General features: G+C 46.7%; 1 protein-coding gene across 2 annotated transcripts in view; it reads left to right on the top strand.

Annotated features, from left to right (window-relative positions):
• Positions 1-24,622, top strand: part of ERI3 (ERI1 exoribonuclease family member 3) — a 119,851-nt gene that overhangs the window by 32,379 nt on the left and 62,850 nt on the right. The window contains exons 5-6 of one of the 2 annotated variants that reach the window (XM_039711434.1): positions 10,066-10,138; positions 21,583-23,378. In XM_039711434.1, the coding sequence (XP_039567368.1) occupies positions 10,066-10,138; positions 21,583-21,621 (112 nt within the window). In that variant the 3' untranslated portion in view covers positions 21,622-23,378. Of the gene's footprint in view, positions 1-10,065; positions 10,139-21,582; positions 23,379-24,622 lie in introns of those variants that run through there. The other variant, XM_039711433.1, reaches the window with a different exon arrangement.

Below are 24,622 nucleotides of genomic sequence, written 5' to 3'. Positions count from 1 at the left end.
ATGCAGGGCTGGGAGTCGGCGGCACTGACCTCTGGGTCGTGCTGTTAAACAGCTCCCGCAGCCCCTGCATCCTAATTGCTGCACTTGTCCTTTGCTCTGGAGGATTCGCTGCTCCTTCTCTCCGGCGAAGCAAATACTAATGGCAGCTTGTGCTTGGAGGTGGGAGCGGTCTCTTCCCCACAAGGAAAACACAAACTTGTTTTCCCCTGTGCATGTGTAATTTGCACAGAAACCTGTGCTCAGACCCTGTTACCCACCGTGCCAGTCTCCCCAGTGCTGACAGCAAGAGGGCCCATGAAGCTGCTGTGTGCAGTTTTGGGTTTTGTATCATCAGAGGGGGCAGGAAGGCAGTTTATCCCATCCCACTGGCTCCTGTTAGGATTTCTCTCTTCCCTTTGGTGGGGAGTGGGAAGAAGAAGCAATCTCAGAAGTCAGTTGAGAGAATGGAACTGGGTGATGTGATACCATAAGAAGACAGAGATGATGCCAGGAAAGAAGAGGGGTTCAAACAGGGTCACAGAACAGAGTGGCATTTTTTCTTATAGATAAATGGTCTGCTTCAGTGAGTGGAAAGAGAGGTGATGCAGAAGGCTGGAGGCTCCCTCTGTGGTTGAGGGGCTCTTCCCCTTGCAAGTAGTACAGCCATGGCTGAAGATGGAGACAGACCTGGCAGACAGGTTTTCAGCTGATTCGAGTGATTCAAGAAAGCACAGAAGACAAAACTTTTGATCGCTAGAGCTGCCATAGCTTTCCCCCACGCCTTCTGGCCAGGCTCTGTGCTGCTTGGGGTTTCATGTCAGGTGTCTGCAAGTCCTGTGACCTGACTGACCACCCACGTCCCTTTCCTGCCTTCCTGGGCTGGCAGGTCCCCACTGCGACTGGAAAAGTGCTGTTTAGGCTGGAGACTAATGGCCTTTAAGTGAGATGATTGTATTATGTTAAGCGTCTATAGGCTTTACCATTAGGCACTAAACAGCTTATGACTCATAGCAGAGAAGCCCTTGTCCTGAAGAGTTTATTCACTAAATGGTCTGGACAGACAAGGCTTGAAGAAGCAAGGTTTCCTCCTGCCTGTCGGAGAGCAGATCTAAGAGCTGGCAAGGGACATGTCTCCTTAGTTTAGAGGAGCATCTTGGCTCTAGGTCTTGTGTTTCAGTTTTGATGGGGAGAAATACTTCTGCAATGGGATTTGTACAGTGGGAAAGGCCTGGCACAGGACATGTCTCCTTAGTTTAGAGGAGCACCTTGGCTCTAGGTCTTGTGTGTTCAGGTTTGCTGGGGAGAAATACTTCTGCAATGGGATTTGTACAGTGGGAGGAGAATAATATTTAATTTTAGCTTAGTTTTTGTGCATGTTTTGGTTTTAAGGGGGCTTAGACACGATGGGTACATCCATTTTACAGTGTTCTGCAGCAGGAGTCTGAATGCTCCCTCTTAAAGCAGCTGATATGCAGAGAACCAGGCAATTACTACATTAGTGTCTGTATGAAAGGCTTATTAAGAGACCGTATAGACAGAGGAAGGACACATGCTATGTGTAATCAAGTTCTGCTGCAGCATGATTCACAGAATAATTTAAATGGAGATTTCTAATCCAGCCACCTGTTCAAAGTAGAGCTAACTTCTAACTTAGATTGGGTTGCTCTGGGTCTTCTCCAGATGGGTTTGAATGTTTCCAGGGGAGGAGATTTTGCCACCAGTCCCTTCCAGAGCTTTATTACCTGCATGGTAATAAAGACTTTTTCCTGATGACAGATTGGACATTCACCTGCTGCAGCCTGCGGTCGTGATGCATGACTTTCACTGAGAACACAGTATACAATTTTTTATACTTCTCTTCATAAGATGCTGTACAATGTCATGTTCAGCAAGCAGACAGACTCCTACACCAAGGTTATGTGTAAAAATCTGTAGTGGTTTTTCATAGGATCAGGTTCCAAGGCTGGGGAGGCAACCTCAGTCTTGGAGACTTTGCAATTTCTCTTTTCTTGGTAGCAAGCAGACAGACTCCCACACCAAGGTTATGTATGAAAATCTGTTTGTAGGGGTTTTTCATAGGATCATGTTCCAAGGCTGGGGAGGCAACCTCAGTCTTGGAGACTTTGCAATTTCTCTTTTCTTGGGAGTAATGTCATGCATTTCTGATGTCAAAGGGAGGTCCATTTAGTTGTTCTCCATGTCTGGAAGGGATGGTGAGAGCATTTGCTCTACCTTTCCACCAGTCTGGAGTAGTGCAAACCTTCCTCCTGCTGCGCTTCTAATCTCAGCTGAACCATGGAGCCAGCAAGCTCTGGTTTCCTGCATGGTAATTAAGTACTTATTTAAAAATCAAGAAGCTCAGTTCTGATCCTATTATTCCTGGCTGTTTACAAACTCCAGGTAGAGTTACTCTAGATTTACTCCCACATGCCTAGCAGCGGAATCAGGCCCAGTAAATAGAGCTATGAATCTTTTTAAGAGAAGCTGTTAAGAAGTAGCACATAGATTTATTGTAGCATCATGTGTGTGCAATTGTTGATGAACATCTTCTGTTGGAGGCTGAATACCTGCTGTGTTACAGCCTTGCTTTTAATGTTGAGATAGCATCTCTGCCAGCATCTTGCTGATGCACAGACAGATACCCATAAAAGGGCCAGATCTCGCTTGGTGTTAAATGCCTTCATGTTTCATTAAGGTTGATGGCAGTGGAAGGCACACAGTGCTTTGCAGGACGAGCAAGTCACAACGAGCCACTTGCCCTATGTGCTTTTTGTGGCAGAATTATGTCCCTAGTGTATACATTGCTCTGGCTGCAAGAGGCTAACACCCTTTTCCATTCACCAGCTAGTGCCTTGGAAAGCAAGGATCTTGAGGTTCTCTCAAATTTTTTAATGCCCAGCAAAAATTTAGACAATAGGGATCACACTGTTAGCATATGATGGGTGTTGAGATATTTCAGCCAATGCTGCTATGAGTCTTGATTGTTAAGGCTTGCAGTTTGCCTTTTAGGCTTCCTAGGCAGGAATTTGTCTGGTAGAGGGAGAATGCAGGTCTGTCCAGAATTGGCATCACAGCAAAAGAAAAGATCTGGAAGTGCCAGGTATTAGCCTTGCTGCTTAGCCTGTGTTTTTGGCCTCATTACACTAATCCAATTAAAGGTTGATGGGAAAAGATAACACACACTCCAGTGAAGAGGTTTGTGTGGCAACTGCTTTCCTTCCTGGGCATCTGGAGTGGCCTAAGTTATGTTGTGCATCACCACACCTCCTCAGGCCCTGCAGACCCACTGGTGCCTCCATGTGCCGTGGTGTGTGCTCTTCTCCTGCATTGTGTCTCTCTTATTACTAATGGAGCATGGATGCATTTTAGCTGCTGGTCAGCCCTCATTAATATCCAGAGATGACAGGTTGACATTTGTAAAGAAGACTTGCATTGACCTTCATGTTGTGCATCGGTGCGGTTGCCATACAGTGCCCTGTGCTGGATGCTTCTCCCTGTGCTGCCTCGGGAATGCATTTGTGTTAGCAAAGGGACTGACTGCTGTGTAACCCTTTGCTGCTGTCAGGAGTGCAGGCAGTGTGTCTGGATGTCTCTGCATCCCTCTGCCCATTCCAGGACTGGTTGCTGTAGAGCCTCCATCCATCCATCCATCCATCCATCCATCCATCCATCCATCCATCCATCCATCCATCCATCCCAGTGAACAGGACTGGAGGGTGTTGGGGTTGCACTTGTGGCTCCTTGTGAAGGTTTGTTATTTGGGTACTGGGGCCTTAATGGAAGACAACTTTATGCCGATAGCAATGACCCGTCTTCTTCCTTTTCCTGGCTCTTGTCTGGGGAAGCAGTAGAAGAAAAGGCTGTGCTGCCCAGGCATCCTGAGTGCTGTCAGTTGCCTGTCTCTCCCCCAGCCCACGCTGTCCTGGCTTCAGGACTGCTGCAGCCTGCTCTACAATGACATTTATTAACAGAGGGGGCTTTGAAAAAAGGCAGGCTGCTCCTGCAAAGGCTTCTCTCTGTAACTCTGTCTCCTCTCACCAGCCCGTCTGAGGCAATGGCTGCTGGTGTTGAAATTCATTAGTGTTACCTGACAGGCGATGGAGGCTTGCTCTGTCTGTTCCCACTTCCCTGCTCTCATGTCCCTGCTTCATGCACGCTGATATTTAAAGCTGATATGTGGCTCATAGGCTTGTTGCACTGTGACAAGTCTGGGGGTGGTTGAGAGAGCTGAAAGGGTGGAAGGAAAGCAAAGAGGGAGGGAGGTGGGACCTGTCTCAGGGTTTCTGTGAAAGCCCAGGGCTTTTCACACCCTCTCCAGATGTGCTGTCTTTCCACAGCTACTGCTTGTGAATTTTAAGAACAGCCATGCAGGTGTGGTTTCTCTGGCACTGATGGGGGGCAGAGAGAGATGGTACTGTGTGTGCTTGGTGAGGGCTTATCAGGTGGAAAGCAAGAGCAGGTGGGCTCCTCTGGCCTCTTGGCTGGTCTATGGGGCTGAGAAGTTGTGAGTGGAGAGCCAGAGGTCTGGCACAGGGTTTGTACAAAGTGACTCCAGCACTGAGGAAGAGACACCTCCCTGCCAAAGCTTTCAGATACACAGGAAAGTTGCCCCAGTCTAACCTGAATTACTGGGTTCATTTTGGACAGAAGCATGTTTGCACTGAGTGGCCAAAGTGACTCCAGCACTGCGGAGGAGACACCTCCCTGCCAAAGCTTTCAGACACACAGGAAAGTTGCCCCAGTCTAACCTGAATTACTGGGATGAGGGAGTTGGGGTTTGGGGATTTTTGTGGAGGTGAGTGTCAGCATGCTTCAGTTTTTGTAGGCTGTGGTGTGGTTTGGGCTGTTCTTTGTGCGTGGGCCACTCTACTGTGTGTGGGTCCTGTGACATCACCCTGGCAGAGGCCTCCTGGTTTGGCACTGGTTTCAGCAGTCTGCAGCTGCCTCTTTGGAAGTATATGGATCTACCTAAACTGCTTTGAATTCCTAGCTTGGCCCCATCTCATGTAAGTGCAGGTTAAGTGCAGACAGGTGCAGCTTTGCCTGTTGCAGTGCCATTTCTGGGCTAAATCAGTTCAGGTGCCTTAGTATAGGATGTTATTCCCTTGCTGGCTTGTGCTGTTGGTAGAGGACACCTCAGCTTTTCTCTTGGCTGGGCAGACATGCCACTCTACATCAAAACAGAGGAGCACCTCTGAGCTGTGTGGTCCAGAGTGTTGCCCAGCCTTGCTTTGAACAAAGGAGCCCAGCTGAGGTGGTTTGACAGCTCCTCTCTTTCACCATGGTGCTGTTGAGTGCTTCAGCATCCAAGCAGCTTCCTTCATTGGTGAAGGATTTCCAGGGCTGGAGCCTGCCAGTGCTCTCCTTTGCAGCCCAATGCACAAGTGTTGGCCAGGACACAATTAAAATGTTCTGCATCTCTTACAATGCAAGGTCTCCAGGGAATGGATTTTTTTGGAAGGTTAAGATCAGGTCTATAAACCCCAAGATTTAATATCCCTTTATCTTCCCATAGAGGAACTTTTCTTTTAACTGCCTCGATATCAATACACCCTGTGTGTAGCAAGTGGCCCAATTTCTTTGTCTCCTGACATCCTGAACCCAGAAGCAGATGGACGTTAACCAGCTCTGATTAGTTGGGAGAATCAAGCATTAATTTTTTATACGCCAGAACCACCTGAGTGACGGAAATCAATTATGGCTGCCCCTCCCCCTTCCATATTAATGTGTTGGCTCTGAGCAGAGATGGAGGGACCTGTTGAAAGGAGAAACCCCTATTTCTTCGTTTGACCCTCTAGATAATTAGGGTTAAATTGATATGCTATCACACTGGTGACACATTTTATCTCCCTCTGTTTGTACAAGAGGATACAATAGTGGAGGAAGGACCAATTTGTGCCCTGCTTTAGCTAACCAGACTGAGATAAAAGGTGTCACTAGTATGATAACGTTCTTGCCTCATGCTCCTTTATTGTTGCTCAATTTGCCTTTTTTTTTTTTTAATCTTGTTCTTTTTCTTTCAGTACCCTTGGTCATATTTTAACTCCATGCCATCGCATAATGACGCCCTGCTAAATGTGTGTGGAGATAGGCAACTCTGGCTGACAGCCTTCCCTGATAACCGAATTCCAGCCCATCCATCACCAGGCTGCTCTCCTTAACTTAAGGAAAGTGATAACTAAAGCAAGGCCGTTTATCACCGCCGAGCTGTGCGCTTCTTGCTGCCTTGGAGAGAGCTGGCTTCAACAGCAGAAATGCAGCCATGTCACCTCACCTCCTATTTGCATCCTGTTCATCTCCAGGCTCCATTTACCCTGCAGAGTGGTGAAGCAGGGCTGGATAGAAATCTGAGCCTGGGGTGGTGAAAGCTCTCTGAAAATGGTGCAGAGTTGCCACTGCTGACCATGGCCTAAGAAGGACTTAGTCTTGCTTAGCTGGTGGAGGAGAGTGTGCTACCTGATGTCACTTGCTCTTCTGAGCAAAGGTGATCTGCATTTTGGGAGCAGGCAGAAGTTATGCGCTCCCATCCTGCTTCTGGGAGGACAGAACATCAGAGCTGCATTGGAGGCCGGAAAATCCCACAGCCATTTTCAAGTTTCTCTATATTGAATGCAGTGTGGCTGATGGGGTGGTTTTTGAAAGCCAGTTTTCTTCCCAAGGAGTGAGAGCTTCAGTGTTTGGGAAGCCAGTTAGACCGCATTCAAAAACTGGAAAGATCATGGGATGTTGAAACAGCAAAATGTACCATCACTTTTCCCTTACCTGAGGGAGGACCAAATCCTGAGCTCTCTGCTAAAGCAAAGCTGCCCTCAGTGAGCAAGTTTTGCTTTGGCGAGAGCAAGAAGCCAGACTGAGCATAAAAGCTTATTTTTCAAATAAGTGAATGTTGAAATGAATGGTGGCTCTGATAAATAGACATACTTCCTTACAGCCCATGGTACTTCTGTTCCCCAGGACAGCCACAGATGTGCCTTATTCACTCCAGCCTGGAAAAGATGATAGAGAAACTCCTGCCTGGTCACCAGGCTGAAGAGTGGGGGGGACTACTGCAGGTGACAGTCTTGGAGCTGGGGAAAAGATTTTTAGGGGGTATTTTCCTCTCCGTAGGTACTGGGAAACCTGGATCTTGTGCAGTGAAAGCCCCTGGATCCCTGTGCCAGGAGTGCTGTATACTCAGACTAAACTATACCCATATAACAATCTTATTCTAATCCTTGCTCAGTGGCTGTGACCCCAGTGGCCTGGAGCCACCAGGACTGCCTCTTTCCTCAGCTCAGGGATAGACTTATGTTTTGGTCTGTGCTGCTGACAGCTCGCCTGGGTTATAACGTGAATGTTGGTCTCCTGGTGCTTGAAAAACTTGAAGCCCCTCTGCTGCTGACAAGAAATGAGGGGAGCACAAGCTTGGAGGGGGAGGGGGAATGTCCTGAGGTCACACAGCTTCACAGGCAGTTTCTGGGGTTGTTACTTGTTTGCAAAAATGTGTCATTTATTTAGTTGACATATTTATTTGGAGCATTTATTTTCTCCAATTAAAGACCCACTGTCCAGCGCCCAGGGCACACTGCCATCAGTCTCAGGGTGAAAATAGAACCAGACTGTCCAGTTTGCTGGGCCGTTTGGTCCCACAGGGATGGCAGTGCTTTAGATGTCATTCGTTGCAGTAGGTGGTTTGCTGTCAATTCCTGTGGCTAACAAGAACAATGCTGCTCTCACTTCTTCTGGGCCCTATCTAGAAGTTAGGTAAATGGATAATTTTTCTTCTAACTGGAGCTAGGCTGAGACCTGTATTAATGAAAGCCTCTTGGGTTTGGAGGAGAAACTAATTTTTTGTAACATACCTTTTGCTAACTTCTGTTATCATCTCCTCTAGCTAAATGAGAGCAGACTGAAAGAGGTTGAGCTAATCAAGTGCCTATATTGGGACCAGTTGTTTGTTTTAGATGGTTCCTTTTCTTGTGATTCTTGATTTGGGCACCAGCAAAAAGCAGCTTTCCTGGAGAAAGAGCTTTCTCAGCATGCTGCTTGGGGCTGGTTGGCTCTGTTTGACTAAGGGACGTCATGGACATCTGTGTAACGGCTGTAAAGTGCATGGGCCAGGCTGCTGTTTGTGTGGCAGTGTGCAGATGTGAAGAGTGATTCCAGGTGCTTTATTTCAGCACATTGGCATCAGGTAAGCTGTACCCCAGGATGGGACTGTGCTGTCAACTTGCACTACTTGCCCTGCAAATTGCTGTGGCTCTGCTCCTTGCAGGCTCATTCTTTTGAAGCCTTCCTGCTTTCAAAGAGATTCCTCTGGACATTCTTATTCAAATGAGTTTGTATGACTTAAATGATCGGTCCTGAATCATCACATGTACATCTCAGGACCAGGCATTTGACTTTGGCATAGGAAGTCTATTACTTTCTTAGCCTAAGCAGGGCATAAGTAGTACACAGGTGGGTCCCAGTGTGTGCTGGCTCTGTTGGCAACATATTTGTAGCAGATTCCTCTGGATATGTTTTCCAGCTTCCTTCTTTTTCTTTGCCTAGAAATGGAGGAGTCACAAAGACCAGACTGCTCTGGTACTGCACTACCCTGGGTCTCACATTATCTGCAAGTGCAGTATCTGTGTTGCTTGTTCATCTCCTTACTTGTGTTGTTCCTTCATCTCCTTACTTGGGGAAATGTCTGGAGAGATGTTTCCCTGTTCACCAAAGGGTTTGGAGCTGGGCTGACCACTCAGGTACTGCCTGGGATACTGATGGTGCACCTTGGGGTGTTTACCTTGTATTCACTTCTCACCAGAGCTTGTTCCTGTATTTCCGTCTTGAATCTAAATAGTCTGGACTATTCACTCTTTCTTCCTTGGACAGCAAGAGAAGACTTTGCCCTGGACATGGTGGTCTGTGTTCAGATGTTTGAGCAGCTGATGCTGGCACTTCTAGCTCTTCCTCCTCCCCTACAATCTCCTCCTACAACCTCCATGTGCCTGAGGAAGTTGGGAGATTCCCCACCCTCTCTGTTTGCAAAAGCTGATTTCTGGGGTTGTGACTTTTAACATGCACAAACAGCACTAATTTAGTCATTTATTTAGTTGACATATTTATTTGGGATGTTCCTTTGCTTCACTTAAAGATCCTGTGACCAGTGCCCCAGGCATGCTCAGCAGTATGTGAATGAACAAGATCCATCAATTACTCTTGATCAGATCAAAGTGGCCAGGAAATACTCACATAACTCATGTCCCTGCACAGGCTTGGCTGCAGCCACACGGTTTGCGACTCAGCATTCCCCGACTGAGGGACACATCCTTGCTCCCCTGCAAACACTGGGATCAGCACAGTGAGGGAGAAGCAGCTTTCCTGAGGTGCAATCCACCTCCCTTACTGGTGCTGTTTTGTTTTGAGCCCTATTCCATCGGCTTCCTGTAGGAAGGGAGAGAATCAATACATGTGCTCACAGCTCTGGCTGCTGTGCTCCCATCACTAGTGAGACAGTGTGCACCACCTTGTATCTTAAGAGTTGTATCTGCTCTCTTCTTCCAAGCACCTGCTTGGAAAACAGCCTCTGCTTTCTTAGCTCTACAGCATTGCTGTCTGAAAAATGAAGGCTTTGGTGCCTCCTTCCCTCCCTTATATCTCTTTTGATGTTTTAATCATAAAGGCCAAATGGAGAAGCACCAGGGCACGACAGGTGAATTGTCAGTCCTTCTGTCTGCCCTGTAAGCTGCTGGCAGAGCAGGATGGTTTTACAGGGATTTGTGATAGGTTTACTTAGCCAAGGAGGGCCTGGATGCTCCAGTCGTGTTTGTGTATTAGCCAGTGTGGAGAAGAGCTGAGTGATGCTCTGTACACAACTGTTCAAAATGTTTTGTCTAAAAGGTTTCAGCAGCCTGTATATGCCTCGATGTATGTAAGTCTTAAGCCAAGCTGTACTCTCAGGAGATTTTTTTGCCAAGAGCTATAGTGTTTCTGATGTGCAGCATGATGTTACAGCAGACTTGAGAGTCTTTTCCATCTCTGAACAAAATGCACTTAAGAAAACAGAGTTTGTGTTGTCAAGGCACTGATTGAATCAAACTTGCTCTCTCTTCTCTCTTACAGGTTACCAGGACAATGCCAGTATTTAGGGCTGCCGGTTGCTGATTACTTCAAACAGTGGATTAATCTGAAAAAGGTACTTCTGTGCAAACTGTCATGGTCCCTATCTCCCTGTCTCCCTCCTCCCCTTGTCCTTCACTTTTCCTCTTTAAGGAGGTGTCTAATAACTACTGCTGTTTTGCATTGAAATGAGTTATTTTCTCAGAAGCTGGGCTGAGCGAGTCCTCCAGCTCCCTATTGTATCTCCTCTAATAGAGTCTTACTGTACTTGATGGGATGTGTTCTGCAGCTGGGGAGAATCCCATTGTGGCAGGCACAGTGCAATGTCTGCATAATATTGGGACACTGTGAGACCCCTTTTCAGGGGAGGTTGTGTTGTCACCAGTATTGCTGACTTTGTTTTGTTTTGCAGCCACATAAGGCTCCTAAGAGCATGGTTCCCGTCAGATGAAATTCCAGTTAATAAATGTGGAAATTCTCCAATATAAAAATCAGCATTTCTCTTTGTGGCATGGGGAAAGGGAGCTGTCTCAGCAGCACATCCACCTAAGAGATCAGTGATCTCTTTGCTAAGCAAAATGCCTTGGACTGAGTACTGTCTGGTGCCTTGTCTTTTGCTGCACGCCTTCACTGGGTGGTTAAGGAGCAGCATGCTGTGCATCCACAAGGACTCCTGGTGCAGCTGCTTCATCTGCACAGAAAAACATGGTGATGCCATAAGTCACACACCAAAGTGGGAAGAAAAGAACAAGTGTGATTACAAGCAGGAGCAGGGTGACAGAGGAGGCTGCGGTCTGTGCACAAGAGAAATTGGGGTGGCCCTCCTGGTTAAACCTTTAGTTGAGTAAGATTCCCTTCCCCCATCCAATTTAGTGCTTTATTTGGGTTTCTGTGCCTTTTCCTGATAATTAAGGGTCTCAGTAAGCAGATTTTCTTATAAACAGCTCGTTGTTCTTGCAGGCTTTTCTTTTGTTCTTTTATTTATTTATTGTTTTAAATGGAAGCGTGAGTGACAGGCTGAGCGGCCGCAGAAGGACAATTTGCATGATCTGTTCCGTCAAATAGGGTAGAACATGAACTTAACAAGGGATGCTGGCAGCACATTCCTGGCTGAACTTGTCAAAGGGTCTTGTATTTCCCTGCTGTCAGAGCAAATCTTTTGGCTGATTGCTGGTCCTTGGTAAATGAAATCGGAAAGCACATTGGGGCATTCTGCAGTTCAGTGACCATTAATGATCGCCATTTGAAGTTCACTAAACTTCCGGTGAATGGATAGCAGCTATATAACCAGCAGGTTGATGGCTGCAGAATAATAATACTATAAAAAAAATCCCTGTGTACTGTGATGTTTGCTAAGAAGTAGGTTGATCCAGCCATGCTCCTCCTCTGGGCCTCAGGAGGAATGACTTAGGGCACTTACCCATAGTTCAAGGCTTCTGGATTCAATGTGTTAGGAGCTGGGATTCCTCACTGTGTAGATGTCCAGACAAGTGTCTCTTCTTCAAGGTGAGCATTCATGTATTGCATGTCAGCAAATACTGTGATACTAAGCTGAGGACTGCTAAGCATCCATGAAGTCCCAAGCACAGAGCTAAAGGCAGGAGCAGGAGGGAAGTTGTTACAGTGAAATGTTCCCCTATCCAGCTCCCTGAAAGGGTCACATGCTGAGCATGTAGGATGAGGGCATGTGGGTTGGGTTGTCCTCCTCTGCAGATGTGTTACTTGGAAAGTAAAGCTTCAACCTCCTTCAGATTGTTCAGGAAAGGGGATGTGAGAGAGAAATGTTGATCTTCTTCCAGCCCCTCTAGTCCCTTAAAAACAATGAAGTTTTTCTGTCACTGTAATACTTGACATTCTGTGAACACAGAATGGTTCCAGGGACCTGGTGTCCCTCTGGGAAGTCACCCATGTTGCAGAGAACAGCAGGGGCCTCTCCTGTCTTGTGGCTAAGAGCTGTTTCTCCTGGACTTGCTCTTACCCTGGGGTGGTGATCTTTCTATGCCATGCAAGTGCTTTCAGGTGCTTGTGGGGCAGCTGCCTGTGTGTTTTCACAAGAGAGAATTTCCTGCCTAGATAACATTCTGTTGAAGCAGATGGAGCCAGTGGAGACTCAGTGTCTATTGAATGAGCTCCTAGTGTGAGGCAGATGAGAGTGGACAGGTAACTAGCCCCTCCATTCGTCCCTGCATAGCTCAGGTGGCCCTTTTTCCCCTCCCTCTGGCACATTGCTGACTTGGAAATACCTCCTAGGCTGAATCTGCCTCTGACCTGATCCATGAAGTAAGTGAAGGTGTTGGAAGGTGGGTGGGGCTTGCAGTGTGAAACCGATGATTTCTAGGTCATGGATAATGCAGAGACTTGAATGTTTCAGATCTCAAGAAAACAGAGACATATGACAGAGAGCAGTTTCCTGAAGGATGGCCCCACCTGCACCTGCTGTATCTTCTTTGAGTGTTTGCTTATGAGCAGTGGTAACAAGAGGACCTGTCTGAATTAGGGAGCTCCTGCTTCAACTACCAGACAATGCTGAAGCAGGATTATACACAGACAAGTTTGTGTAGCTATGTGAATTGCAGTAGCAACAAAATACATTCCAGATTCCTCTGCCAAGGCACACACAGCTTCAGGTCCTCTTTGTTTCATATATTTTAAAAAACAGTCCTTGTCTGGACTTCCTCTGTCAGAGCATGGGATGCTCCAGAGCTCAGCAGATATTCTTCCTGCAGTGGAGAGAGAGTCTTTCTCAGAGTTCATTTGCCAATAAACAGTCCCTTTTCACTGCTGTGCTGTGGGAGCAGTTGAAGTGAGAACTTTGTGCCTGCAGGCAGCTTTCACAATTTCCAAGACCTGCCTCTTGGGCAAGCTGGAGACAGAAATTGCCCCCAGTAGCTGTCATGATTACTTTGCCTCAAGCAAAACTTGTTGGATTGATCTGGCCGTTCAGGTGGTGGTGAGCCCCACATCTGACTGCTGCAGTGGTGGCCACAGTGTCTTGGGATCTGTAAAAAAGCCTTCTGTGGAGAAGATGGTGGCAGGGGGGAAAAGCTGCCTGTGCACTTGACCATGTTTGCTGAAGTTTTACCTTGCCCTGTGCCCCCCCAGCCTGCAAATGCATCCCTTCTGTCAAGCCTGGTCGGTGTTTGCTGACATTTTTAATGTCACTGAGCGATCTCGTATCTCTAGTGAACTGTCACTGTAGAGCTGACTCGGGGCAGAGAGTTTATCATGTTCTTCACTTCGATTAGCTCAGCCTTGTGGGAGGGGAGCAGAAAGCAGAGGAGGCTTTCTTTGAATGCTGCAACATTTCAGATATCCCCCTAAACCATCTCAATAGAGAGCCACCATCCCTTCTGCCAGTTCTCCTTAGGGACCTGTCATGTTGATCTGCAGAGGCCCAATGGGTTAGGACTGAGGTGCAGAACCTGAGCTACATCACTGGAGCTGGATGCTCGGGGTGGAAATAACAGAGAGGGCTTCATGTCAGGAGAGAGGGGCACCAGTGGAGTAATGTGTGCAAAAAGCAGGAGGCCGTGGGTCAAGATTTATGCAAAAAGGAAAGCTGCTGCAGCTAGCAAGCTACAACCAAGCTGCTGCCCCAAGAGTATCCTCCCGTAGCCTGGGTGAACCCATTACTGCTTATTCTAACACAAGGATCAGCTCTCCTTTGTGCTCCCTCTGCTCTTTCAGGAGCCTCTGAAAGTGGTTTGTTTTCCAGGTCCCACTAGAGTTAGCATGGTTGGTCCGTGATGAATCCTCACCCCTGGGGCTGGAACCAGTGCTGTGTTAGGCTGAGGACACAGTGCCTGCAATCACAGGGTGTCCAAGAGCCTGGGAATGGGAAACCCAGCAGGCAGTAGGAGTTGTCAGCACCATTGGGGTGGGAGCATATCACTGAAGGGAGAGTGGTTTACAGGAGGGAGGAGGTGGAAGAAGAGAGGTGAAGATAGATTTTCTTACAGTGAGCTTGTGCAAGAAGGATGTTAGAAAGATGATAAGGGTATCAAAATGGCCAGACCAAATGTGTAACCCAGATTACCTTTATGCCAGAGGCCAGCAGCTGATGCTTGCAGGTGTAACAGGGAGAGCATGGCTTGAGTCAGCTTTCTCTGATTCCCAGCAATTGTCTCCTCAAGAACTGAGAGCTGTCCCTGGACCACTGCATCTAGCAAAGTCTGTCTACCAGAAACTTGTACACCCTTTTCTGAATCTGCTTATGCTTTCAGTTTCTACAGCATCCTGCGGCAATGACTTTTGCTATTTAATTATGCATCAATTATACTCTGTTTACTTATATATTGTGTGAGGATGCAGATCCCCTTGTTTCTTTTAAACCTCTTGTCAGATTATTTTCTTTGACCTAGGTCTTGCATTGTGTGAAAGAACATGTGTTTCTAGTTCTTCTTCGTGGTGTTACTCTTGATTTGAGACCTCAGTCATATTCTTGCTCAATTGTCTTTTCCAGCACAGCAAAACTTGTTGGAGGGCTTGCACAGAGGCACTTGTGGGCTCTGTGACTCTAGAACTGGCTTGTGGAATTCTTAACATGTGTGCACTATCCTTCCTGGTCTTCCATTTATTCTCTGGATGTTTTGCAGTTAAAATGTGTCCACTGAGGGTTTGTTTTATTCCTTGTTTCTCAAATATGAATTAATTTTTTTTAAAGAAGACAATCATCATACCCACCATAGAGCTGTCCCTTTCTCCGCACAGCTATCCTGGCATCTTTGATTTCTGTTCAGAGGGTGCAGCATATCTTTAGATACAGTAAGAGGGCTGCTTTAGGACTGAGAGAAAATGGTCTTAGTTTGACGACCTCCTGAAATTCAGGGGAGTTTTTATGAAAGGCAAGATTTGAATGATGTGTGTGGAGGAATGTAACTTTCCCTCTCTGGGCATGATGAAACAGGCTTGACAGCCTTGGGGAGCACAGGTGACCATGCTGGGGTGCTGTGGCTGTGCACAGAGCTGGCCTTTTCCAGGGTCGGCCTTTACTGATCTGTAGATATTCCTGTTTGGAAGTGAACTGTTAATACACACCTACAAATGTTTTAAGGTCACCTACTTGCATTGTGAAATCTGCCAGAGGAAGCATGTAATAGGATGTTTTTGTTAATATTTGGCTACTAGAAATAAACACATCTTAAACAAACAAAGATTTGCTAACAGCTTTCTGTCTCTCCTCTGAATTAACAATTCCTTCTGCCTTTGGGGTGGGAGGCGGGGCTGTGAGTACTTCTCAGGCACTTGGTGCTGAAGTGTCTTGAGTGCTTTAGATGAAGATCATTGGAATGGGTGAGGAATGATTTATGTGTTAACTCATATATTTGGAAGTTGTTTTTGTGAGGTCTAACTTCTTGAAGACTTAGAAGGATTGTTATCAATTTCCTGTTTATTGAGTTACTGGCTGCAGGGAATATAAAATGCCTGGTAAGGTTAGAAATGCCAGAGGAGGACTCCTCAGGCAAAATGCTTCATGACCAGAGCATCAGGCACATGAATAAATGTTGCCTCCTAACTGTGAAGAACTGTGCCCTGGGCTTTGCTGGTTTGCAGCATGGTGCCTGTTCTGAGACCCTGTCAAACCTTCCTTCAGTGGGACCTGGGCTTGCTTAGTTCTTCACCCCATCGATGAAGCTCTTGGCTTTGGAAAGTCTCAGAGGGCAGAAATGGGAGACATTGTGAAAGGAAGCACAAAGAGAAGTGTGACTTCAGGGCTAGGGAAGTAAGGGTATCTCTTTCAAAGAGGTGAGGAAAGGAAAGTGTCTGTGGAATGGCGCTGGTTCATAGTTGGAAGGAAATGGAAGGAATTGCTTATAACAGCAAAATGACTGTTTAATAAATACTTTGCTCTGTATTCACAGAAAAGCAGAGGTTGCCATATTGCTGAGCAAGAGGTTTGCTGTTACAACACAATTTTCTGATAAAAGTCAAGTGGTGAATTGGTTGGCATTTTGCATAGCTGGTTTACAGGAGTTTTAAAGATGCCCTGGACTATTAATAAGTCTTTGAACATGGGGGAAGTTCTAGAGGACTGGAAGAAAGCTAATGTTGTACCAGTAATTTAGAAGGGCAAATGGGATGACCGATGAAGTAATTATAGCCCTATCATCTTGACATTAATTCTGGGCAAAGTAATGAAAAGCCAGATATCATAGTTGATTAATAAAGAATGAAAAGAGGGTAATATAATGCCAATCAATGTGGATTTATGGAAACTAGATCTTTTTCAAACTAACTTGATATTTTTTTTATGAGAATACATGTTTGGTTGATAAAGGTAACCATGTCAATGTAATATACTTCTAGAAGGCATTTGACTTGGTACCTTATGACATTTTGATTAAGAAACAAGAGTGATACAAAATCAACATGGCACACATTACATTGATTAAGAAAGAGCAAACTGACAGCTCCTAGCATTTAATTGTAAATGGATAATCATCATGGAGTGCATGTCTTCCTAGTGGAGTCCCACAGGGATCTATTTCTCAGACCTCTTGTATTTAACACTTTTGTCAATTCCCTGAAAAAAAACATAGAAATCATTTTTGATAACATGTGCAGATACTGCATGTAGAAGGTGGCTGCTGTTGGATTTATAAACAGGCAATGGTGAGGAGGAGCAGAGGGTCTGGATCATTGCTTTCTTTGGGTCTGGTTTGACCAGTATGGGATGTTGGATCCCATCTGCATCAGAAAGAATTCTAGAAACTTGAAGACTGGATGAGAACTGCAAGACCTAAGGAGCACTCGCCATGCAGTAACAACCCTGGGAGCCTTTTAGGGTACCAGAGAAGGGTAAGGGCTGTAGTTGCCAAATATCTAAAGAGAGAGCCAAGATGTGACGAGAGGTTCCTTCACGGAAGCAGACAAAAGCATAAGCAGTTCCAGTTCCTGGAAGCCAAAGCAAGGTAATTCAGGTGCAGATCTTTACAGTGTGGGGTAATTAACTGCTGGAACAACTTACCGAGGGCTGTGGTGGATAATCCAGCTCAGGAGGGAAGGCTTTTTTCCTAAAAACATCAGCTGTGCTTCAGACAGGAATTTGAGGCAGCGCTGTGGCTTGTGCAGGTCAGCCAGCCGATCATGGCTGTTTCTTCTACCACGATGAGCTTTGCCTGTCCGTCTCGCACAGCTCTGGCCACTCTGTTCCCTTGCAGTGAGAGCACTCTCGAGAGCTCCTGGCTTGGGGAGCACACACAGCATGAACAACACAAGGCTGGGATTGGAGGGGAAGCATCCCAGGGAATGCAGCACCTCTGGCACGGTCAGAGGAGCCCTCCTGCTCCGGGGCTGGAGCACAGCAGCCATCCACGACTTCTCCTTTAAATCTGTCGTGCAGCTGTCTGAACTCTGAAATTTCTTTCACTCTCTCCCTCGCCTTGTTAACATGTGTTGCCTTTGGGGTAATCAGGGAAAAAATATTATGTCCTTTTACAATTACCGGGTTTTGGAATATTAAAATGTCTCTCTGCATCGGCAGTGTTATTTTGATTGGTATTCTAACCTTTGACTAGCCCATAAAGCGAGCCGCTCTTCAAGCCAATATTGCGGGACTGAAATTTAATTCCGAAATGATTCCAGATAATAGGGAGACAGATAATATATGCATGAAGGATATTATGTTTGGACTAAATGCAGCAGGGCCAGGGCTTGGGAGTTGAATAATAGCCCAGAGTGAGTTATAATCTGTGGGACAGAAATACCTTACTGTCAGGGCCAGGAGAGGAACTCTTAAATCACAGGGAGGGAGATGAGGAGGGAGTTGAGGATAGTCATCTCAATGGGAAAGGGCATCCAGGAGAGGCCTTAAAGGAGCAGCCCTTTCCGTCCTTCTGCAGAGCAACCTGTCCTTCCTTTCTTACTTAATAAGGAGTGCTGAGTAAAAATGTACATCCAAGGAAAGCAAATAGGCAGGGCATTCTGGAAGTTCTTGGCAGTCTTTTGTCTTCCTGGATTCACTAGAAGAAGGTACAGCATGGGTTAATGTCTCAGTTTCCCTACAAGCTGTAACCAAATGGACCAAGGGGTTGTGCAATACATGCTAAGGTAGAGTGCTCACATAATACAGAGTAATCATCAGGGTTGATTTTGACATCTCCTTTCACATAAAACAAAGAAAGGACAGGCATGGCCTGTGGGCTGCGTGGACAGTAGTTGTTGTTCGAGGGCTCTTCCCCCGAGTTCTCAGTCTGGGACTCACTGCCAGGCAAGGCTGTCTCCCTCCCTCAGAGTTGCTGCCTAAGCTGGTGACTGGAGACACAGAGTAGAAGTATCTTCTGTGACAGCAGAGGTACAAATTCAGTGAGTTTTAAACATTGGAGGCTTTGAGGAATAACACCTCCCTCTGGGCTCTCTGTACTATGGAAGGGAACTTAAGGTTTTTGCTATTTACTCCTCTACACTTTTTGCTTGCCAGCAGCTTCCAAACATGATGGAAGTAGTTCAGTCCTATAACTTAATGTGCTGGACAAGGTGTTTGGAGCTTTCTGTAGCTAGACTTTGCAGAGCATTGCGGATGACCGTGCTGCCAGCTGTCCTGGGAGGAGGAGAACTGAGCAGGCAGAGATGGAGAATGATGTCTGCTGCTGGGTGACACACACCCATGTCGATATAAAAGGCTTTGGCTCAGTGGCACGAGCTTATAGTTTCAAAGTAATGATCCCAGCCTCACATTTCATTTCCTTTCCTTGCAATCTCAGGAGCTGGTCTTGCTACAGCTGAGAGGGGCTCTAGATGCAGTCTGGAGGCTTCACTGGTTTTGGATGACTTAAACAATAACATACATGCCCATCTCAGGAGGGCAGAAATAGAGTATCCATTTTTGCCTAAATCAAATTCTTTTGTGTTTCCCTCTCCTTTGGTTTTTGGTTTTGGGATTTTTTTGTAAATTACATCATCAAAACACAGAAGCAATTTTCTGTGGAACTTGTGTCTGTAAAAAGAGACAGGAAAGATGTGATCCCCTGAGGGTTCATGTAAATTATATGGAAGCTACTCAGATCTACTCCAGGGTAAAGGGCACACCTTAGTATTTTGGTCCTATTAACAACAAGCTCTTCCTGGAACTTCCTTCCATCCTTCTGTCCTTCTCATAGCTATGCTGCATGTTTTCTCATAGCATCTCACACACACATTAACTTCCTTACCATCAGGGATTCTCCTACATTCTCTTTTGCTAATGCATACTAAAATGTGCTAGGTGCACATTAAAGTTCACCTCTTTTCCTAGGCAGGGTGTTTTGCAGCCTGGTCTTAGCCTTTGGAACAAAAGAGTTTCACCTATTGCTTTCGGGGAGGACCTGCCACAGGTGGAAAACTCAGAGAAGAACAGAAGGGTCAGAGAACTGGAGGACGTGACCTCCAGAGGAAGAATGAGAGAAAAGAGCCTCCAGCTGCACCAGGGAACGTTTGAGTTGGACATTAGGAAGAATTTCTTCACAGAAGGGGTGATCAGATATTGGAATGGGCTGCCAAGGGAGGTGGTGGGGTCACCGTCCCTGGAGGTGTTTGAGGAAAGACTGGATGTGGCACTCAGTGCTATGGTCTAGTTGACAAGGTGGTGTTAGGTCATAGATTAGGCTCCGTGATCTCAGAAGTCTTTCCCAACCTAATTGCTTCTGTGATCTGGGATATTCAGCCTAGAGAAGACTAAGCAGAAATAATTTTTGAGGAATGAAAGTGTTCAGTTTCTGACTGGTTGTGGTGTATGGCTCTTGATCACATCCTCGCCTGCTGCAGGAAGATCAGTAAGCAGTCTCCATGGATAAGAGCAGGAATATGGGACCTCTATCTCCTGTGAGTTCAGAAGAATGTGGTGGGGGTGGTTTGGGTAGAGCTGGTCCTGCCTTGAAGCAGAGAGATGGTCATCACTTCTCCCCTCCTGCTGGCCCTGTGTGCTATAATACTTACTTTCTTTGCCCTTGCACTGGGGCACGGGCTGTCTGCATTCCCTGGGACACATCACCGAAACTCAGTACATGAGCAGGGAAAGAAGGGGTATTTCCCTTGGGTGCCATGTACAGTCCCCACTCCCCTCCTGATGCTGTCTGCCCAAGTTCCATATGTTTGAACTGGGAAAATCCCAAGGCAGACTTTATTTGGCAGTGCCTTTGGGCCTCAAGTAAGAACCAGGGCCTCCTGTAGCCACATGTGATACAGAGGGCTCTCAGGTAAGGTCAGAAGGTATTGATTCAAGAGAAATTGAGGAGCACAATTATATTCCTTAGCCCCATGGAGCCTGCAGCTATTGGACAAAGCAGAGAGAAGAATTTTTTGCCTTTGAGCTTTTTTTAACCAGGGCAAAAGATTGGCCTTTTAAGTGAAATTCTAAGCAGTGGTTTGCTGATACGCAACCATGGTCACTTTACCAAAAGCATCCTTGTCTATGCAAGTGGTTGGAGGCAGGTTGGCATTTATGATTCTTTCTATGCACATTGTTTTAGCTGCAGGCAAAAGGCAGAGAGGCAGCTGCTCAGACCTTGTGTGCTGCTCTTCCTGCTGAGTGCCATATTGCTCAACTGCACCTCACTGTGCCTGCATTCCCCATGCTGGGGGATTTGAACATCTGTCCCCTATACCGAGGAGCCTCCTGGTTTCCATCTGGCTGTGTGTCTGCTGCTGCTGAGGTTAAACATACTGCCCAGAACTTTGTTCCATGGGTCTGGTTGCTGCTTGCACGTTGAGGAAGGTGCCGGGAGTTGAAGGCACAAATGTGTGAAAAATGGCCTTTCCTAGAGTCCCATGGCAAAGGCAAGGGACAGAGCATCCCTACATCCCAGCCCTTCATCTGGAGCTTTACTTGAGTACCAGCACAGCTGCCTAGTGCCTGAGAAAAGAGCTGGTTTTCTCAGCATTTATTTGAAAGACAGGAGCTCTATGTAGGAGCATGAAAATAGGCTTTTGCAGTTCTGCAGGAAGGCATGATGGGCTATCAGATTTTCTAGCCTTGGGCATTAAAACACTGCCTGGTTTGGTCCTCATTGTCCTACCAAGCCAGCATAGCTACAGAAGGGAGAGTGACTGACTGCTGCCATCACCACCAGCAACAGCAGGCTGGTTTATGGTAGCCACTGGCTTACCTGTAAGTGGGAAGAACAGAACTCTTTTTTTTTTCTACTTTTTATGAGATGTTCTTGGTGCCCTGTGCCATGTGTGATGCACTGTCCTACTGAAAGGGTTGGGATTTTGCTACTGGTGACTTGGCTGGAAAAGTGTGGGTGTGCAGCCTCTGCCCCATTGCACAGGAGCATACCAGGGCTTGGCTTTGGCTTCTCGTGGGCTCAGTATAAAGCAGCCAGAGATGGTGAGCAGCAAGATGGGAGATACAGTAGTGGAATTTGTATATTAATAACTTTCAGTACTTCACACTCATTAAATTAATTAATTAAATCCCTCAGAACCCCAAGGCTACTAAGGAAGTTGATTTCAGAGTTAGGATTAAAAGTCTCCTGTCACCCTTCCCCCATGCTGGCATAGCACTTCTGGTTTCATCCTGGCTTTTGCTCTTTCCACTTGCAGGTTTCCGTGCTTGAACTCTGCCTGCAGCCCAAGGATTGAATCTATCAAAGTGGCTTTTCTAAGAACTGGCTGAAAAGTCTACAGATATGACCTGCTTTTGTTTAGAAAACAACCCATCTTTTGCCCTTGTCTGGGCATTAACTTCTCTTATTTTGTAGCCTGCTGGGGAGGGCAGTTCTCATCACTCTGAAGCATGAGCCCAGCCAGGGTCTATCCCACAGTGACTGGTTTTCCCAGTTGCCTAGGCATTGTTTCCTACAGATCAGGACCATCTTCTCCTTGGGTGCTCTGACATGAGTGCTGCTGCCATCTTTATAGGGCATCAAAACTCCTGAGCAAATGGCCATTCCCAAGCCCTCTCAGTACCCATCAAGCTCTCAGCAGTCCCTTCTGGGTGTCAGTAGGTGTGGTGGGGCAAGATGCTTTTGTTTACTGACAAACATGCACTTTTCCTTCCTCTTGTTCAATGTTGTGTTGCAAAAGCTCATAACCATGTTTTTTGATGTTTTCCTGAGCAGCATATCCACAGCTGAAATTGTAGGTCCCACTCATGGCTGATGGATTAGCTCCATCCACCTCACCTTTCTCTGAGCCAGGACACTGGCATTTCAACACTGCACTCAAAATACCTTAAAGCAAATTACTTACATTAAGCTATGCAGGATGGAGTGTTTTTGAGCTGTTGTCTCTCCTCCAGGCATTGGTTGACATCCCCAATGGTTTTAGTGGTGTGGAGATGAAATGGCAGTGTACTGTTCTGCCAGTGCTTCTCCTGCATGCATCCTGCAGATGTGTTTTCAAACAAACTGTAGATATCTATTGTATGGTTTTGTGCCAGTTTCAGGAAAGCCTGTTCTCTGTGCTCTCCCACAGTGGTAACCTCTGTCAGCCTGGCCCTGATTGATGCTGTTAATATTTGAGAGATTATTTGGGATCTCTGCCTTGGCTGTGCTCCTCACTCAGGGAAGAGCTGTCCTGTGTGGATGCTGCAGCTGCCAGAGGAGTGTGCTTCTTGTCTGACAGTGTGTTTTGGAAGAGGCAGGTCTACCAGGACTAAGGGTAGCACAGAACTTTCAAAGAGCTAATTGCTAGTCTCCAGCAGGTTCAGACTGGACCTTTATTTCTGTAGGTGAAGGTCTTTCAGCCTCCCTGGGACATCATTCTGTTCTTGCCTTTTGACACCATCTGTGTTTGCCCACTGCAATGGAGGGGTGTCCCCACTCCACTGCTCAGCCCTTCCAGGTAGGAAGGGGCTGGTCTTGGTAGAGCTGCCAAAGCAGAAGCAGCTCTGAGTCTCTCCTGTGTTTTGGGTCTCCTTTTGCCATTGTACCACATATGTTTTGCCCGTATGGAGCTGGTTCTGCTGCACCCTTCCTTCCCCTGTGGGGACAGTCCGTGCCGATCAGGAGGTGTCTGATCCTCTGCTGGTAACTCTGCCACACACACTTTCCAGTGACCTCCCAGGAGCTGCACATGGACTGTCTGCTCTAAGCAGTAGAGGTGCATGGTCATTCCTCTTCGTGTAGGAGAATTCTAGCAACACATTCCTTGCTCAGCCTTCCCTATGGGGCACAGCTAAATCCATTTGTAAGGATGGGGCTGATGTGCTGTGGGGATAGGGGCTCTGACAGATCCAGAAGACAGTAAAACCATGTGACTGAATACCAGACTGTGTTTGCTCTGCCTAATTATCAAAAGTATGAGTTTGTTCTGCTAGGTGCACATTATGCCTTTATTGTGGTGTAATTATGCCAGCTGCCTATGTTTAGTGTCATAAAAAGGAATAAAATGCCCATTACCCGCCTAAAGAATTCTTCTTGTGGTTTTTTTTTTATTTTTATTGCTCTGGAGTACACAGTGGGGATATCTTTGGTCGGCAATTCTCCATGCAAAATAGCTAGTGAAATACTGTGCCTTTCAGAGAGCTCCTCCAGCCAGCAGCCTGCAAAGGCAGCTGGCCCACGAGCCTCACCTGGCGCTGCCTCTGGTGCTTTCTGCCAGCCCGATCTGGTAGTCAAAATGGTGAAGCCACCACAATGCCTTCCTCTGCAGGAGCTCGACTGCTTTCCAGCAGCATTTTCCTGCTGCCGTGCAGGTCCCAAAGCTCCCTCCTGCTGACACAGCACATGAGAGGTGCAAGATGCTTTCCAAGCCTGGGAAAAGATGCAGCCTCTCTACCTGCTGACCTGCTCAGGAAGACACAATGGTGCCTAGGTCTGGCTGAGGTATTTTTTGGGCAGAATGCTGTGTTAAGGAGTCCCATGCCATGGGGAAGCACTTAAGCTGTCGAGGGAGCAGCCCAGAGAGATGTGCGGGTGGGAGCCACGCGTTCCTTTGCCCTGCCTCATCTGGAAACACAAGCCAAGTGTCATGAACCTGCCAATGGCCTGGTGGTGCTCTTGCAAGAGCAGGATACCAAGCCTTATACCCCAGCCAGCCCACAGCCCCTGCAATTGGGTTTTGGCTGCTTTGAGGTTTCCTGTGGTGTCTAAATATCTGAGGCCATGTTTCTGTGATGCTGAGAGATGCCTCAAAGGAGCCACATCCTCCAAGAGCTGAGGTTCTGTGCAAACATCAATTACTGAAACACATACCCTGCCAGGGAACAGCAGCGGGGGGCTTGCTTTGTGTGTGTAAATCCTAGGGGCATTTTGGTGATATTAAGTAATTTCTGACAGAAAAAAAAATAAAGAAAGCTCCATATCCAAATCCCACATCTTCAGAGGTTTTTAAAAGCTGCCTCTCTGCCTTTCCTTCTTCTAGTGTTTCAGTTTATAATTGGAAACTGACTTTATTAGCCTCATTAGGAATGGTTAGTGCTGGCTATAGATAGCTCTTAAATATATGTTTTCAGTGGATGTTAAATCTCTTGGGTTAGTTGGCTTATTTTTCAGCTCGATGTTATGTTCAGCAAGTCCCTGATCCCCCCAGCCCAGCTGTGCCACAGATACCTCGCACAACGTCCCTTTTAATTCCCTCCACTTATTTTTTACGTCAGGTGTTCCTTGAAGTGGCCTTCACAGCTCTCCACCCTTTCAGC

The sequence above is a fragment of the Passer montanus genome, unplaced genomic scaffold, assembly GCF_014805655.1.
Source record: "Passer montanus isolate IOZ18808 unplaced genomic scaffold, ASM1480565v1 scaffold25, whole genome shotgun sequence".
Lineage (NCBI taxonomy): Eukaryota > Metazoa > Chordata > Aves > Passeriformes > Passeridae > Passer > Passer montanus.
The sequence above is the reverse complement of the archived record's forward strand: the minus strand, read 5'-3'. Positions and strand labels throughout refer to the sequence as shown.